This window comes from Chiloscyllium punctatum, chromosome 3 (assembly GCF_047496795.1).
Source record: "Chiloscyllium punctatum isolate Juve2018m chromosome 3, sChiPun1.3, whole genome shotgun sequence".
Classification (NCBI taxonomy): domain Eukaryota; kingdom Metazoa; phylum Chordata; class Chondrichthyes; order Orectolobiformes; family Hemiscylliidae; genus Chiloscyllium; species Chiloscyllium punctatum.
The window spans coordinates 90370100-90384800 of record NC_092741.1 but is presented as its reverse complement, the minus strand read 5'-3'; the positions used below and the strand labels follow the sequence as shown (position 1 = coordinate 90384800).

The following is a 14701-nucleotide window of genomic DNA, read 5'->3' as shown; positions in this document are numbered from 1 at the left end:
TCCCAGGTTTGATTCCAGCCTCGGGCAACTATCTATGTGGAGTTTCCTCCAGGTGCTCCAGTTTCCTCCCATAGTCCAAAGATGTGCAGGTCAGGTGAATTGGACATGCTCAATTGCCCATAGTGTTCGGTGCATTGGTCAAAGGGAAATAGGGTGGGGTGGGTTACTCTTCAGAGGGTCAATGTGGGCGGCACGGTGGCTCAGTGGTAAGTATTGCTGCCTCACAGCACCAGGGTCCCAGGTTCGATTCCGGCCTTGGGTGACTGTCTGTGTGGAGTTTGGACATTCTCCCTGTGTCTGCTTGGGTGTCCTCCGGGTACTCCGGTTTCGTCACACAGTCGAAAGATGTGCAGGTCAAGTGAATTGGCCACACTAAATTGCCCATAGTGTTAAGTGTACTGGTTAGAGTGAAATGGGTTTGGGTGGGTTACTCCTCGGAGGGTCGGTGTGGACTGCTTGGGCCGAAGGGCCTGTTTCCACACTTTAGGTAATCTAATCATAATATAACAAAGAACTGCAGATGCTGGAGGTTTGAAACAAAAACAAAAATTGCTGGAAAAACTCTGCTTTCTTCCCCCAGATGGTGCCAGGTCTGCAGAGTTAATGTTTCAAGTCTTTGTTACAGCATTTAGAGCTAGGAAAAAGTGGTATTTTTGCAGAAGCTGAAATTTGGAGAGGGGGCGTTGGGGGAAGGAGAAGGGGAGAGGTGAGCAGGTAGGTGGAGACAGAGCCCAGAGAGAGAGCTTTAAGAAAGGTGTAGATGAACAAGGAGATTATGCATAGCAGGCCAGAACAGAAGAAAACTGAATAAATGATAATAAGAGCTAAGAGTGGTAAAACAAATGGGTGAACTGTACTGAATGCAAGCCACATGATGTGATAATGTGCCTTGGAGTATGTGAGAATGTATGATTGTGGTAAAAGCAACCCATGTCATAATGGGATTGGGTGTAGAGTGGGGAAAAGTCCTGGAACAATGGAATCAGGTTCTAAAGTTATTGAACTCGACAATGACACTGAGCTTCCTGTTGCCTGCCACTTCAAAGCATAACTGGGTTCCCATGCCAACATTTCTGATTCAGGCCTGCTGCAGTATTCTAGTGTACCTTAGCACAAGCTCAAAGAACAACATCTCGTTTACTACACAGGGACCTGGCAGCCTCTAGCACTCAGTGTCAATTTCAATAACTTCAGCAGTAATACCACATTCTCCCAGCCACTATCAGCTCTGATGAAGAGTTACTGGACTCGAAACATTAATTCTGCATTATTTCCACAATACTGCCAGACCAGCGATTTCTACTTTTGTTTCAAATGTTCAGAATTCTTCCTATATATTAAGGAGATGGTAGATTCAGGATTTGTCAGATGGAAAAAGCAAAGAATAAACACCACAGTGAAAGACACAGGGACACAAAATACATATCAGCGATGCCTTGAAATCATACGGAGTTCTCCTGAGTTTCTGCTCTAACTTGAAGTAGGAAAGCAGAAGAAATCCTAGAGGCAGTCTGTTATTAACCAAATGCATCATGCTTTGGGAATTTCTGCAAACATCTTATCAAACGAAAATCAGGGAGAACCTCCTTAACCAATGAATTTCAGGGCTGTTATATGTTGACAGAAACAGCTCACACTTAACAAGTGCTTTTATAGTGGAAATGTTTTCCAGAACATTCAGAGAAGCAAGGAAAATGGAATATTAAACACTACTGAATGTTAAAAGCTCTGCAGTATTTCACACCAAAGGGAAAATAAGAGCATTTACTGCTTACAGTGGTCATTCTTTATTGTCTAGTATCTGACAAACATTTCAAAGGTAGGTAAACTGAAGATGACAAATTAGTTAATGAGCAGATGGTTGATTTCTTTTTATAATAGAGCTCAATATCGTATAAATTTATAATGATACGTTTAGTAAATGTAAAATATTAGTGATTATGTAATGGCACAAAGTATGACTATACCAAGGGACAAGAGGAATGGATTTGAACTTCTACTTTTTCATCCATCAAGTTCCTAGTTTTTACAATGGAATGCATTGAGGACAGATGCAACTGTATATAAATGAAAAGCTAATAGAATAGAAACACACATTAGAGATATTTATTGCACAAAAATGTCAGACTTTACCAATAGCTTAATTAACACATAGCTTCAGCATTATTATTGATGATATCAACAGATGAAAGATAATTTATTTATCTGACCTTCATCAGTCAATTGTTATGAATTGAGTTGTCAACACTTTAAAAACAAAATTGGGTGGTTGCCAGTATTAACTTACTAAAAAAAAGTAAGTCATACAAACCAATTAAGAACTCATTTGCTGATATCACCAAGGTAATTTTAGACTTATAATTTTAGCTTAATTAAGCTTTATGCCATGTCACATATTATATCATCAACAACCTGGCTGTGTTTTCTCCTCATTGTCTTTCAAAGCTTACCATCATGCATTATATTCATCCATCTATGTACAGTCAATGGTAATACCTTTTTCAAAATGTTAGGCTCAAGATTCCAAATTCAATTTACAACTTCTTAAATAAAAATGATCTGCGTTTCAAGTGAACTATCACAATTTTGTTTTAATATTTGCTGCCACTAAATACTTATTCCCTCCTCCATAATATTGTCCACTCTGCCCCCATCTCATCTCACCTATCCCTTTATTATCCCTTGACAATTCCAAAGCATCCTTGGCTGGCCTCTCTCGTTTTACTTACTCTCTCTGTAAATTTGAGGTCATTCATAGCTCAGCTGCCTATATCTTAAGTTGCACTAATTAATGTCTCATTCATAACAACCCCTCTGATCACTGAACTGGTTTGGCTTGCAGTTAAAAATAGCTTGATTTTTAAAATTGTCATCCACATTTTCAAATTTCTCTCTTGACTTCTCCATTTTTATGTCTGCAATCTCCACGATTATTATAAATGTCTGAGAAAACTGCATTGCTCTAATTCGGGACTCTTCAGCATCTTCAATTTTAATCTCAGCATCATTGATGGTTGTGCCTTTTAGATGTTTGCAATCTAAGCCATTAGTTCTAGAATCTGCTACAAGAAGAAAAATATTCTTACTATATCCAACTATTAATACCCCTCAGGACTTTAGGCATTTGATTGAAACATATAATCTCCAGCAGAAACAAGCCTAGCCAGTCATAACAGCAGACACATCCACCCATTTCAATATTAGTCTGGCAAATCTTCTCCAAACTGCTTCCAATGGATTTGCATCTTTTCTTGAATGAAGTGACTGATACTGTGCATAGTACTCTGGATGTGATATCACCAGTGTCTTAGATACCTGAATATAACCTTTGTGCCTTTGTATTCAAGTCTCCTCCCAGCAAGCAATAGCATTCTATTATCTTTTCGAATTACTTGCTATATCTGCATTCTAACCTTTCTCCATTCGTGCACTAGGCTCCAATTCCCTTGACATCTCCAAACTGTATAATTTCTCACTGTTCAGATAATATTCATTTTATACTTGCTACCAAGCTGGACGCTTCGACATGTCTCATTTGATAACTCATTTGTCAGATCTTTGCTCATTCACTCAACTCTTCGCAACTTACTTCCCTATCATCTTTGTCATCAGTTATCATATCCTCAGTCCCTTCTTTCAAGTCATTGATAAAAATTGTAAAATAACCTTAATCCCAGAGTCACACTACTCAGTACAAAGTGCCAACCAAGAAATGATAATTGTGCTGAACTCCTGTTTCCTGTTACATAGAACATAGAACAGCACAGCACAGGAATGCTGCCTTCTGCCTGCCCATGGTCCATATCCCTCCACTCCTTGCAAATTCAAGCGCTTATCCAAAAGTTCCTGAAATGTCCCTAACATATCTGCATCCACCACCAACCTGGCAGCATGTTCCAGACTCCTACCACTCTCTGTAAACTATTTGTCCCTCACATAGAGTCATAGAGATGTACAGCATGGAAACACATCTCCCTTGAAATTTCACCCTGTCACCTTAAATGCATACCTGCTAGTATTAGACATTTCAACACTTGGGGAAAAATATCCTGATTCTCAGCCCTATCAGTGTATCTCATAATTTTATTATTTTATTTACCCTGTTAACAAGCCAATCATCTATCAGTGCTTTATCAATCGTTGATAGATGCTGAGGAATCAGGAATTGAGTGTGTTGTCTTGAATCCTGCAGAATTCCTAGCCTCTGAACTGTTTTTGTTACTACAGTATTGATAGAGCTAGTCCTGTTCATTTTCAGGTCAATAATAACCCTCAGGATTTTGATAGTGGTGGATTCAGTAATGATAATGCCTTTGAATGATACAGGGTGATGGTTAGATTCTCTCTCACTGGAGGTAGTCTTTGTCTAGCATTTGTGAGATATGAGTTACTGTGTATCATCCACATGGCACTTCTGGCTGAACTTTAAGCTGAGGTTCCAATTGCCTTAGAGTGGGCTTGCGAATTACTAGTCTAATGATATTACCTTACAGCCCCATCTCTCTACACATCATCAGCACAAGTAACAGCATGATGAATGTTAATGATTTTTGCTCAATCTCTTACCCTTAAAATGAACAACTGTGTGGAGTCTCATTCCTTTGGACTGAACTTTTTTTAATAACTAAAATTATAACATTTTCGCTTTATTTTTTTCCACTATTTCTCGCTGTCTTAGCCCAATCATTTGTTTTACGTTTATTTCTCTACACATATTGCACTTAACATGGAATTGTAACCATTATCTTTTTTTTCATCCATCCTCTGTTTACATGATTAAATTTCATCACTGATTTCTGGAATGGCAGGCTTATTGTGTTATGAAAGTTTGGTTCAACTGTGTTTGTGTTCAATGTGGTTTAGAAGAATGACCGGGTATCTCATTAAAAAGAATAAAATTCTTAGAGGACCGGTCAGACCTACTAAAAGGAGGATGTTTCCCCTGATCTCTAGATCAAGAGGTCATGGCCTCAGGATACATGGCAGACTATTTTGGACTGAAATGAGGAGAAATTTGTGGATTCAGACTGTGGTGATCCAGCAGCATTCTTGACCACAGGTTCTGGGTGCAAAGCCACTGAATCGATTTGAGAAAGAAAGAGATTTCTAGAGGCTAGATGTGTCAAGGAGTATATGGAGAGCAGGACTTATGGTACTGAGATAAAGGGTCAGCCATTAACCTCGTAAATAGTTGTCAAACTTAATAGGCCGAATGACCTGTTCCTGCTGATTTTGTTTTTCTATATAAAAGATATACAAAGTTTTCCAATCCTTCATCAGAATCCTTGAACTTTATCAATCCACAGTTCCAGTCAGTTCAAGGACAAACTGGTTTTGAACTGAAGGGTGCAGGAAAAGAAACCCTCCCCAAGTGGGAATGTGATACTCTGTTCCAGCAAATAATCACTCTCATTCTGTTTACTTAATAATAAACCAAGCATAATCGGCATCATATTGTTCAATTTCCAGCGTGTTCTCATGCAAAATACCTCTGGCAGCATTTAATCATCTGATAGGCCACATAAAGAAACAACACATGCCCTAATCGATGCTCCATAAAAAGTCCACAAGTCCTTGAAATGTTAATTCTGTTTCTTCCTTTAAAGATGCTGCTAGATCCATTGAGTTTCTCCAGCACTTGCTGTTTTTATTCTGGACCTAAAATAGTCCTCCTTTGGTGTGTGGCCCTTTATGCTCACTACACATTGCTATTGGAGGGATTTGTGACAATTTGAAGACCTGCATGTCAATATAGCACATTACCCACGGAACATATTAACATTTTGATGTCATTGTATCATTCCACTGTGGAGAAAGTGAGGACTGCAGATGCTGGAGATCAGAGCTGAAAATGTGTTGCTGGAAAAGCGCAGCAGGTCAGGCAGCATCCAAGGAGCAGGAGAATCGACGTTTCGGGCATAAGCCCTTCTTCAGTATCATTCCACTGTATCCATTTATGAAATGTTTTTATTGCAGTTAAAGGGAAGACTTTCTTTTTTCAGTTTCCCTTCATTATTCCTCAGTTTCACCCAGCTTGTTGAGATTTTCTCCTTTTTAGTCCTCCAACTGATCACCATATCATCAATGTTTTTCCCTGAGTTATAGATTTTTAGCCAGGCTCTTTATATTGACTTTCAGGTCTCAAGTACACATGAAGCTTCAGCTGTTGCAGCTCGTGGAGATGAAAGAGAAGACACCGATGAGAAAAGAGAAGGTACAATATCTATTGTCCCATTTTACTATTTTGGCTTTTTTGCCACTTGCTTTCCAGTTTCACCTCATCAAGTTGATAGAAGAATACATTGCTCACATGTTGAGGTTTGAGCTGTAGAGTTTCCAAAGCCATGCACCCCACATAATGGATAATGTTCAGCTCTGGCAGCACTGGGTGTTTTTCAATTAATTCCTTATTTAATGTTTTGGTTATTTCATGAGGCCAAGCATTTGACAGCTTTTAAAAATGTATTCTACAATTTCTAACAAATCAGTTAAAATTTTCTTTGTTGAGTTCTTGATCATTAGGTGTGCTGTGATACAATGTTATTATCATGAGTGCTTTATGAAAACAATACTATCCATAAAAACAATTCCTATACAAAGGTATAATGTCATACATAATAAATTGTCTTCTGGTTTCCCTGCTCTACATGTCATATGTGCCATATTCATAGTTTGATTTGCTTTGATCTATATGTATCTATGTACAGTGAAAAGTTTTGTTTTGCAAGCTGTAGAGGCAGATGATAGCAAACAAGAACGTACAGATCTTAGATTGCTAGACAGAGCAACGCATACACAGAGGTAAAAACAATGACTGCAGATGCTGGAAACCAGATTCTGGATTAGTGGTGCTGGAAGAGCACAGCAGTTCAGGCAGCATCCAACGAGCAGCGAAATCGACGTTTCGGGCAAAAGCCTTTCATCAGGATGAAGGGCTTTTGCCCGAAACGTCAATTTCGCTGCTCGTTGGATGCTGCCTGAACTGCTGTGCTCTTCCAGCACCACTAATCCAGAAACACGTGCACAGCTACAGCTGCACAGGAGGTGCACAAAGCAAGATCGACATTAGATTTGAAATTCGAGAGGTCCATTCAGCAGTGTAATAACAGCAGGGACGAAGCCTGAACTTGACAGAACTGTGCTGCAGGAGATGTAAGGGAACATTAAATGTTGAAGTCCAGTTCTCAACTGAAAAGATTCTCATTTAGGACAATGACAAGCATCTCTTTTCCTTCTAGGGCAGCTGGATAATCTGACTATTAAGGACGAAAGCATCCAGCACACAGATATCAATTTAGAAATCTCTTACTCTGAGCAGGCTGCAAATATGAAGGATAAATCAAACAATGAAAATCCGATTCGAGACGATGATTCATCCCTTCCCGTAAGTAGAAACAAAGAGAGAGGCTATTTGGTCCATCGTGTCTGTGATAGCCTTTACAGAGAACTTCTAATTAGTTCGGCATGGTTTCCCCATTGCCCTGCAAAACTTTTCATTTCAAGTACATATCTGATAATCTTTTGAAAGTTAGTATTAAATTTACTTACACCGCTCTTTCAGTTAATGTACTCAAGATCATAGCAACCCACCGCATAAGTTTGTTCTCCCTGATATTGCTTCTGATCATCTTCAAATTACTTTAAATTTGTGTCCTGTAGTTTCCAACTATGCTCCCATTGGAAGCAGTTTTCCCTTATTTTACCAAAACCTTTCATCACTTTTATCACACTGATTGATTGAATTGTCCTGTAACCTTATCTAATGCCAAAAACCTCCCACTTTTCCAGTCCCTCTATAAAACTGAAATTGTACAATTTTCATACCATTCTTGTAAATCATTTCCGTACTTTCTCCAACATCTTGATGCCCTTCCTAGAGTGTGAGGTTCAAAGTTAATTGGGTGCTGTACTCTAACTGGGGCCTAACTAGTTATAAAAAAAGGTTTTGGTACAACTTCCTTCCTTGTGCATAATTTCAAAACCAAAGGAATATGGGCTTTGCTGGAAAAACCTGCATTTGTTGCTCAATTTTATTTGTCCATTAGTTGAGTGGCTTAAAGCTGTTTCAGAGGGCAGTTAAGAGCCAACTGCATTGTTGTTGGTCTGAAGTACCATGTAGGTCAGACCAGTTAAGGATGGCAGATTTCCTTCCCTAAAGGACATTAGTGAACCAGTTTTTATGAGACTTGATCATTGTTTCAAATTAAGAGAATTATGTAGTTTGTTACCATGCTTTGAGTTTCCGTACTTTACAGACTGGTTGAAGAGAAGCAAAGTCAAGAACTATCTCCAGGCTTAGACTTCAAAGTAAAACCATTTTTTACATTAATACTAAATACTGCTATGCATGGAAATTATATATACACCAGGCTTTGATCCCAAAGGACTAATCTGTCATTTTCATGAGTTCATCTCCATGTGATCACATGTCTTCCCGTCTAATTTTGTTAAGTTTCTTCCAGTGTGTTCTAACACCACCCACACTGCTATTTATACTCTGGGATGTGTAACCCTATGACATAATTCCAAGATGGATTTCCGAATTCTGAAATCCTTACACAGCAACAATCACCATTACTGCGACAAGCTATCATTTAAAGATTTATGAATTAAATTCAAATTTCTTCATCTGACAAAATTAAAATCCATGTTGTCAGAGCATTCTACCAGGTCTTTACCAATCCAGTCCCACAGAATTGAGTACAGCTAATTCAGTAAATGTTCATTTATTGAATACAAGCACATCTCATTCTATTGCACAGAACAGACTCTGGAGCAGATTCAAAGTACTACCTAGTATTTTAGCACTCTTGTCCAACTTCACAAGATGATTTTTGGTCCCTAATTGACACCATTATTTATTTAACTTACCATTTTTTTTATTTTGAAAAGATTTGTGTGTTTCCATTTATATTGTTCATTAATGTGTGGTCAATACAGTTTGAGAAGTATACAATGGAAATATTTTGGGGTTACCATCATTAATGACTTTCTGGAGGTGAACCTGTCCTGAAGGTTGGTTTTACTGCCTCAAAATATTAATACGTTAGCATCAGCCGAGAATAGATCGTTAGGAAGAATAACTATTTAGGCTAGTGGATATGAAAGGATATGTTGTGATGATGAATTGAATGCTATATTAACTGCAAAGAGAAACAAAAACACTGGAATATGTGGAGGATAATAAATAGCCATATACTAGAGTCATGGATTCATAGTGATATATGGAAACTAACCCTTTGGCCCAACTCATCCATGATGGTCAGATATCCAAAATTAATATAGTCCTATTTGCCAATATTTGGCCCAGATCCCTCTAAACTCTTCCTAATCATATAGTCATCCAGATGCCTGATAAATGTTGTAATTGGACCAGCCTCCATCACCTCCTCTGGCAGCTCATTCCATATACACACCATCCTCTGCATGAAAAATTTCCCCAACGTCCCTTTTAAATCTTTCCCTTCTCACCTTAACCCTATGCCCTCTAGTTTTGGACTCCCCTACCTTAGGGAAAAGACAGTGGTTATTTTTCCTATCCATGCCCCTCATGATTTTATAAACTTCTATAAGATCATCCCCTCAGCCTCTAATGCTCCAGGGAAAATGGCCCCAGCTTATACAGCATCTCCCTAGACTACATTAACTCAACATCAGGTCAAACATGACCTTATTGAATGGTCTACTCTTCCTTGTATGCATATTTATATGTGCATACAATTGATTATGATATTTATAGACTAATATTCTATGACAGCATTTCATGATTTAAAATTCTACTGGTTTAATGATTATTGCTGTGCATTGATTGGTCAAATTTAGTATCAAGAGTTTCAGGTTGGAACCTTTCGTCAGGACTGGGGGAGGGGCAAGAGGGCTGTGAGATAAATGGAGGGGAGTGGGGCTGGGGGGGATGATAGGTGGGGTGGCAATAGTTAGATGCAGGTAAGAGGTGGCTGCAATTGGTCATTCGGAAGGGTAGGCCGGATAGTTGGGAAGGAAGATGGACATGTTAGGTCAGGTTAAGGGGTGGGCTGGGCCTGTGATGAGTTGGTTCTTAGGAGATTCGATGTTAACCTGGTGAACTCTATGTTCAGGCTGTATGTTAGCGAATGGGATGTTCTTCCTCCAGTTTGTATGTGGCCTTGTGTTGACTATGGAGGAGGCCCAGGATGGACATATCGTTGAGAGAGGGGCAGTTGAAATGGATGGCAACTGGAAGGTGCTGTTTATTGGAGCATACGGACCATAAATGTTCCCTGAACCAGTTCCCGAGTTTGGGTTCAGTCTCATCGATGTAGAGTTTCCAGGCTGGTTTTGCAGGTCTTGTGACCGCAGAGTGCAGTTCCAGGTGTGGAGGAGGGGTTGATGAGAAGTGTGGACCTAATGGTTTGCGGAGGGAACAGTCCCTGCGAAGAACAGATGGGGTGGGGAGGTAAACCTGGAACTTTCCCTTGCAGCTGCAGGAGGTGCAAAACCTGTCCCCACACCTTCCACTCACTACCCCCCACTCCTCCAATCACTTCCGTCCAAGACCCAAAAAATCATTCCAAGTCTGGCAGAGATTTACATGCATTTCCTCTAACCTGATTTATTGCATTTGTTGCTCACAATGTGGTCTCTTCTACATCGGAGAAACTGAGCACAAACTCGGGAACTGGTTTAGGGAACATTTATGGTCCGTACACTCCAATCAATACCACCTTCCAGTTCCCATCCATTTCAACTCCACCGATGACAAGTCCATCCTGGGCCTCCTCCACTGTCAAAACAAGGCCACTTGCAAACTGGAGGAAGAACACTTCATCTTCCACCTTGAGAGCTTACAACCTGATGGCCTTAACATAGAATTCACCAGTTTCCAAATGCCCCCAACCTGCCCCTTTAACCTGACCTAATTTATCCATCTTCTTTCCTACCTATCTGCTCCACACTTTCCGCTGTCCAATCACAGCCACCTCCTACCTAAATTCACCTTTTGTCCATCCCCTCCTGCGGTCCTTATGAAAGCTCCTGACCTGAAACGTTAACCTCCCTCCTCCTCTGAAGCTGCTTGACCTGTTGTGCTTTCTCCAGCTCCACTCTTTATCCACTCTGACTCTCCAACATCTGCAATTCTCATTATCTCCAAATTTTGTACTAAGCCATACAGACTTCTAGGTCTCTTACAATTTAATTGTTGCCTTTTCCACCATTGGGGTAAAAAGACAGGAAAAACACTGGTCATCTAATTGAATGACATTGAGGGTAAATAAAGAGATATCAGTTTAAATATAAAGTTTTTAAAAGGCACTTCCTTTAGTTCCTATTAAAGTCAGCTCCTGCTTGTAGGTACTTGTGCTGTCTATTAAACAGTCCTCCTTTAAAGGATAAACAAAATATCTTTAAAGTCCCAGAGATGCACAACACGGAAACTGACCCTTCAGTCCAACTCATCCATGCTGACCAGATATCCTCACCTAATCTAGTCTCATTTGCCAGCACTTGGCCCATATCCCTTCCTATTCATATACCCATCCAAATGCCTTTTAAATGCTGCAATTGTACCAGCCTCCACCATTTCCTCTGGCAGGTCATTCCATACACGCACCACCCTTTGTATGGGAAGGTCCCTTTTATATCTTTCCCCTCTCACTCTAAACCTATGCCCTCTAGTTCTGAACTCCCCCACCCTAGGGAAAAGATCTTGTCTATTTACCCTGTCCATGCCCCTCATGATTTTATACATCTCTATACGGTCACCTCTCGGCTTCTGGTGCTCCAGGGAAAACAGCCCCAGTCTATTCAGTGTCTCCCTATAGCTGAAATCTTCCAACCCTGGCAACATTCTTGTAAATCTTTTCTGAACCCTTCAAGTTTCACAACATCTTCCTGATAGGAAGGAGACCAGAATTGCACGCAATATTCCAACAGTGGCCTAACCAATGTCCTGTACAGCCGCAACATGACCTCCCAACTCCTGTATTCAATACTCTGACCAATAAAGGAAGGCATACCAAACACCTTCTTCACTATCCTATCTACCTGTGACTCTACTTTCAAGGAACTATAAATCTGCACTGCAAGGTCTCTTTGTTCAGTAACATTCCGCAGGACCTTATTATTAAGTGTATAAGTCCTGCTCGGATTTGCTTTTCTAAAATGCAGCATCTCTCATTTACCTAAATTAAACTCCATCTGCCTCTCCTCAGACCATTGGCCCATCTGATCAAGTTCTTGTTGTACTCTGAGGTAATCTTCTTTGCTGTCCAGTAGACCTCCAATTTTGGTGTCATCTGAAAACTTATTAACTATACCTCTATGTTCACATCCAAATCATTTATATAAATGATGAAAAACAGTGGAACCAGCACCGATCCCTCTGGTGCTCCACTGGTCATAGGCCTCCAGTCTGAAAAACAACCTCCACCACCACCCTCTGTCTTCTCTTTTGAGCCAATTCTGTGTCCAAATGGCTAGTGCTACCTGTATTCCATGATATCTAACCTTGTTAACCAGTGTCCCACGGGGAACCTTGTTGAATGCCTTACTGAAGTCCATATAGATCACGTCGACTGCTGTGCCCTCATCAGTCCTCTTTGTTAGTTCTTCAAAAAGCTCCAAGTACGTGAGACATGATTTCCCATATACAAAACCATGCTGACTATCCCCAATCAGTCCTTGCTTTTCCAAATACATATAAATCCTGTCCTTCCAGATGCTCTCCAACAACTTGCCCACCACCAATGTCAGACTCTCCGGTCTATAATTCCCTGGCTTGTCCTTACCATCCTTCTTAAATACCACACGTTAGCCAATTTCCAGTCTACCGCCACCTCACCTGTGACTATCGATATTAAAAAACTCTCAGCAATGGGCCCAGCAATCACTTCCCTAGCTTCCCACAGAGTTTAAGGGTACACCTGGTCAAGTTCTGGGGATTTATCCACTTTCATGCATTTCAAGACATCGAACACCACCTCCTCTGTAATGAGACATTTTTCAAGATGTCATCATCTATTACCCCATGTTTTATATCTTCCCTGTCCTTCTCCATGGAAAACACTAATGCAAAATACTCATTTAGTATCTCCCCACATCTCCTGTGGCCCCACATATTGACTGCCTTGTTGTTCTTTGAGGGGCCCTATTCTCTCCCTAGTTACCCTTTTGTTGTTAATGTATTTATAAAATCCCTTTGGATTCTCCTTAACCCTATTTGCCAAAGCTATCTCATGTACTCTTTTTGCCATCCTGATTTCCCTCTTAAGTGTACTCCTACTGCCTTTATACTCTTCTAAGGATTCACTCGATCTCTGCTGTTAATACCTGACATATGCTTCCTTCTTTTTCTTAACCAAACCCTCAATTTCTCTAGTCATCCAGCATTCCCTACACCTATCAGCCTTTCCTTTCACCTAACAGGAATGTACTGTCTCTGGACTCTTGTTATCTCATTTTTGAAGCCTTCTAATTTTTCGGTCGTCCCTTTACCTGTGAACATCTGCCCCAATCAGCTTTTGAAAGTTCTTGCCTAATACCATCAAAATTAGCCTTCCTCCAGTTTAGAACTTCACCTTTTAGATTGGGGTCTATCCTTTTCCATCACTATTTTAAAATTAATAGAAGTATGGTCGCTGGCCCCATAGTGCTCCCCCACTGACACCTTAGTCACCTGCCATGCCTTATTCCCCAAGAGTAGGTCAAGTTTTGCACCTTCTATAATAGGTACATCCACATACTGAATCAGAAAATGTTCTTGTACACACTTAACAAATTCCTCTCCATTTAAACACTTTAACACTATGGCAGTGACAGTCTATGTTTGGAAAGTTAAAATCCCTGACCATAACCACCCTGTTATTCTTACAGATAGCTGTAATCTCCTTACAAATTTGTTTGTCAATTTTCTGTTGCCTATTGGGGGTCCCTTTCTTATTTCTAAGCTCCACTACAACTTCTTTGAAAATTTTCCCTTCACTTATTTGAGTAAATATCTCATTTCTTTGAAGCATGTCTTCTTAAACATTGTCCCTCATCCATATTTAATATCTAGGCACCTGGACATCACTGCTGTATCTTCATAATAACAGTTAATTACTGGATTGCAATATTTAATTGCTACATCTCCACAATGACACAATAACCAGATTCCTGTATGTCAGTGTTATGTCTCCTTATAAAGATTTGATAAGTGCTCTTGGCATAATTCCAAACGTTCCATACTTCACCGAATATGTTCACATTAAGCTTTTTAAGCAATTACAGTAAAAATTAATGCTATTTGTTGTGCATGAATACAATGCCAGAATTGTTATGTCACAATGATTATGTTTTTAAAGTATCAATTGTCTATAAAGTCTTTGCCATTTTTCTTTTCTTTTTCTTAAGAACTACCGGCTGCCAAAGGAAAAGACTGGTACGACGAAAGCTGGAGATCTTGCACCTCAGGACATGAAGAAAGTTCGTTCATTGGCTCTGATTGAAATAACAGCTATGTATGATACTCTAGGTGTGGATTTCAAACATCATAAAGCAATGAAGATCAAAATCAGAGGTAATGAGGAAAATAATATTTCAATTTGAAACACTGATTCTGTATGAAGTTGAAAAATGTAAATGTCTATGTGTAAAGTTTCCACTTGTGTTAACATTCATGTAGTTTCAGCTTTTCCTTGTGTATGGTCTTAATTGCGATAATTTCTCTCAGGTGGAACCAACA

At 39.8% G+C, this 14701-nt stretch overlaps 1 protein-coding gene across 3 annotated transcripts in view; it reads left to right on the top strand.

Moving 5' to 3' along the window:
* arhgap18 (Rho GTPase activating protein 18) overlaps positions 1-14701 on the top strand; it is a 138193-nt gene that overhangs the window by 101262 nt on the left and 22230 nt on the right. For all 3 annotated transcript variants that reach the window (XM_072556035.1, XM_072556034.1, XM_072556040.1), the window contains exons 4-6: positions 6139-6214; positions 7239-7384; positions 14371-14536. In XM_072556035.1, the coding sequence (XP_072412136.1) occupies positions 6139-6214; positions 7239-7384; positions 14371-14536 (388 nt within the window). The remainder of the gene's footprint in view (positions 1-6138; positions 6215-7238; positions 7385-14370; positions 14537-14701) is intronic.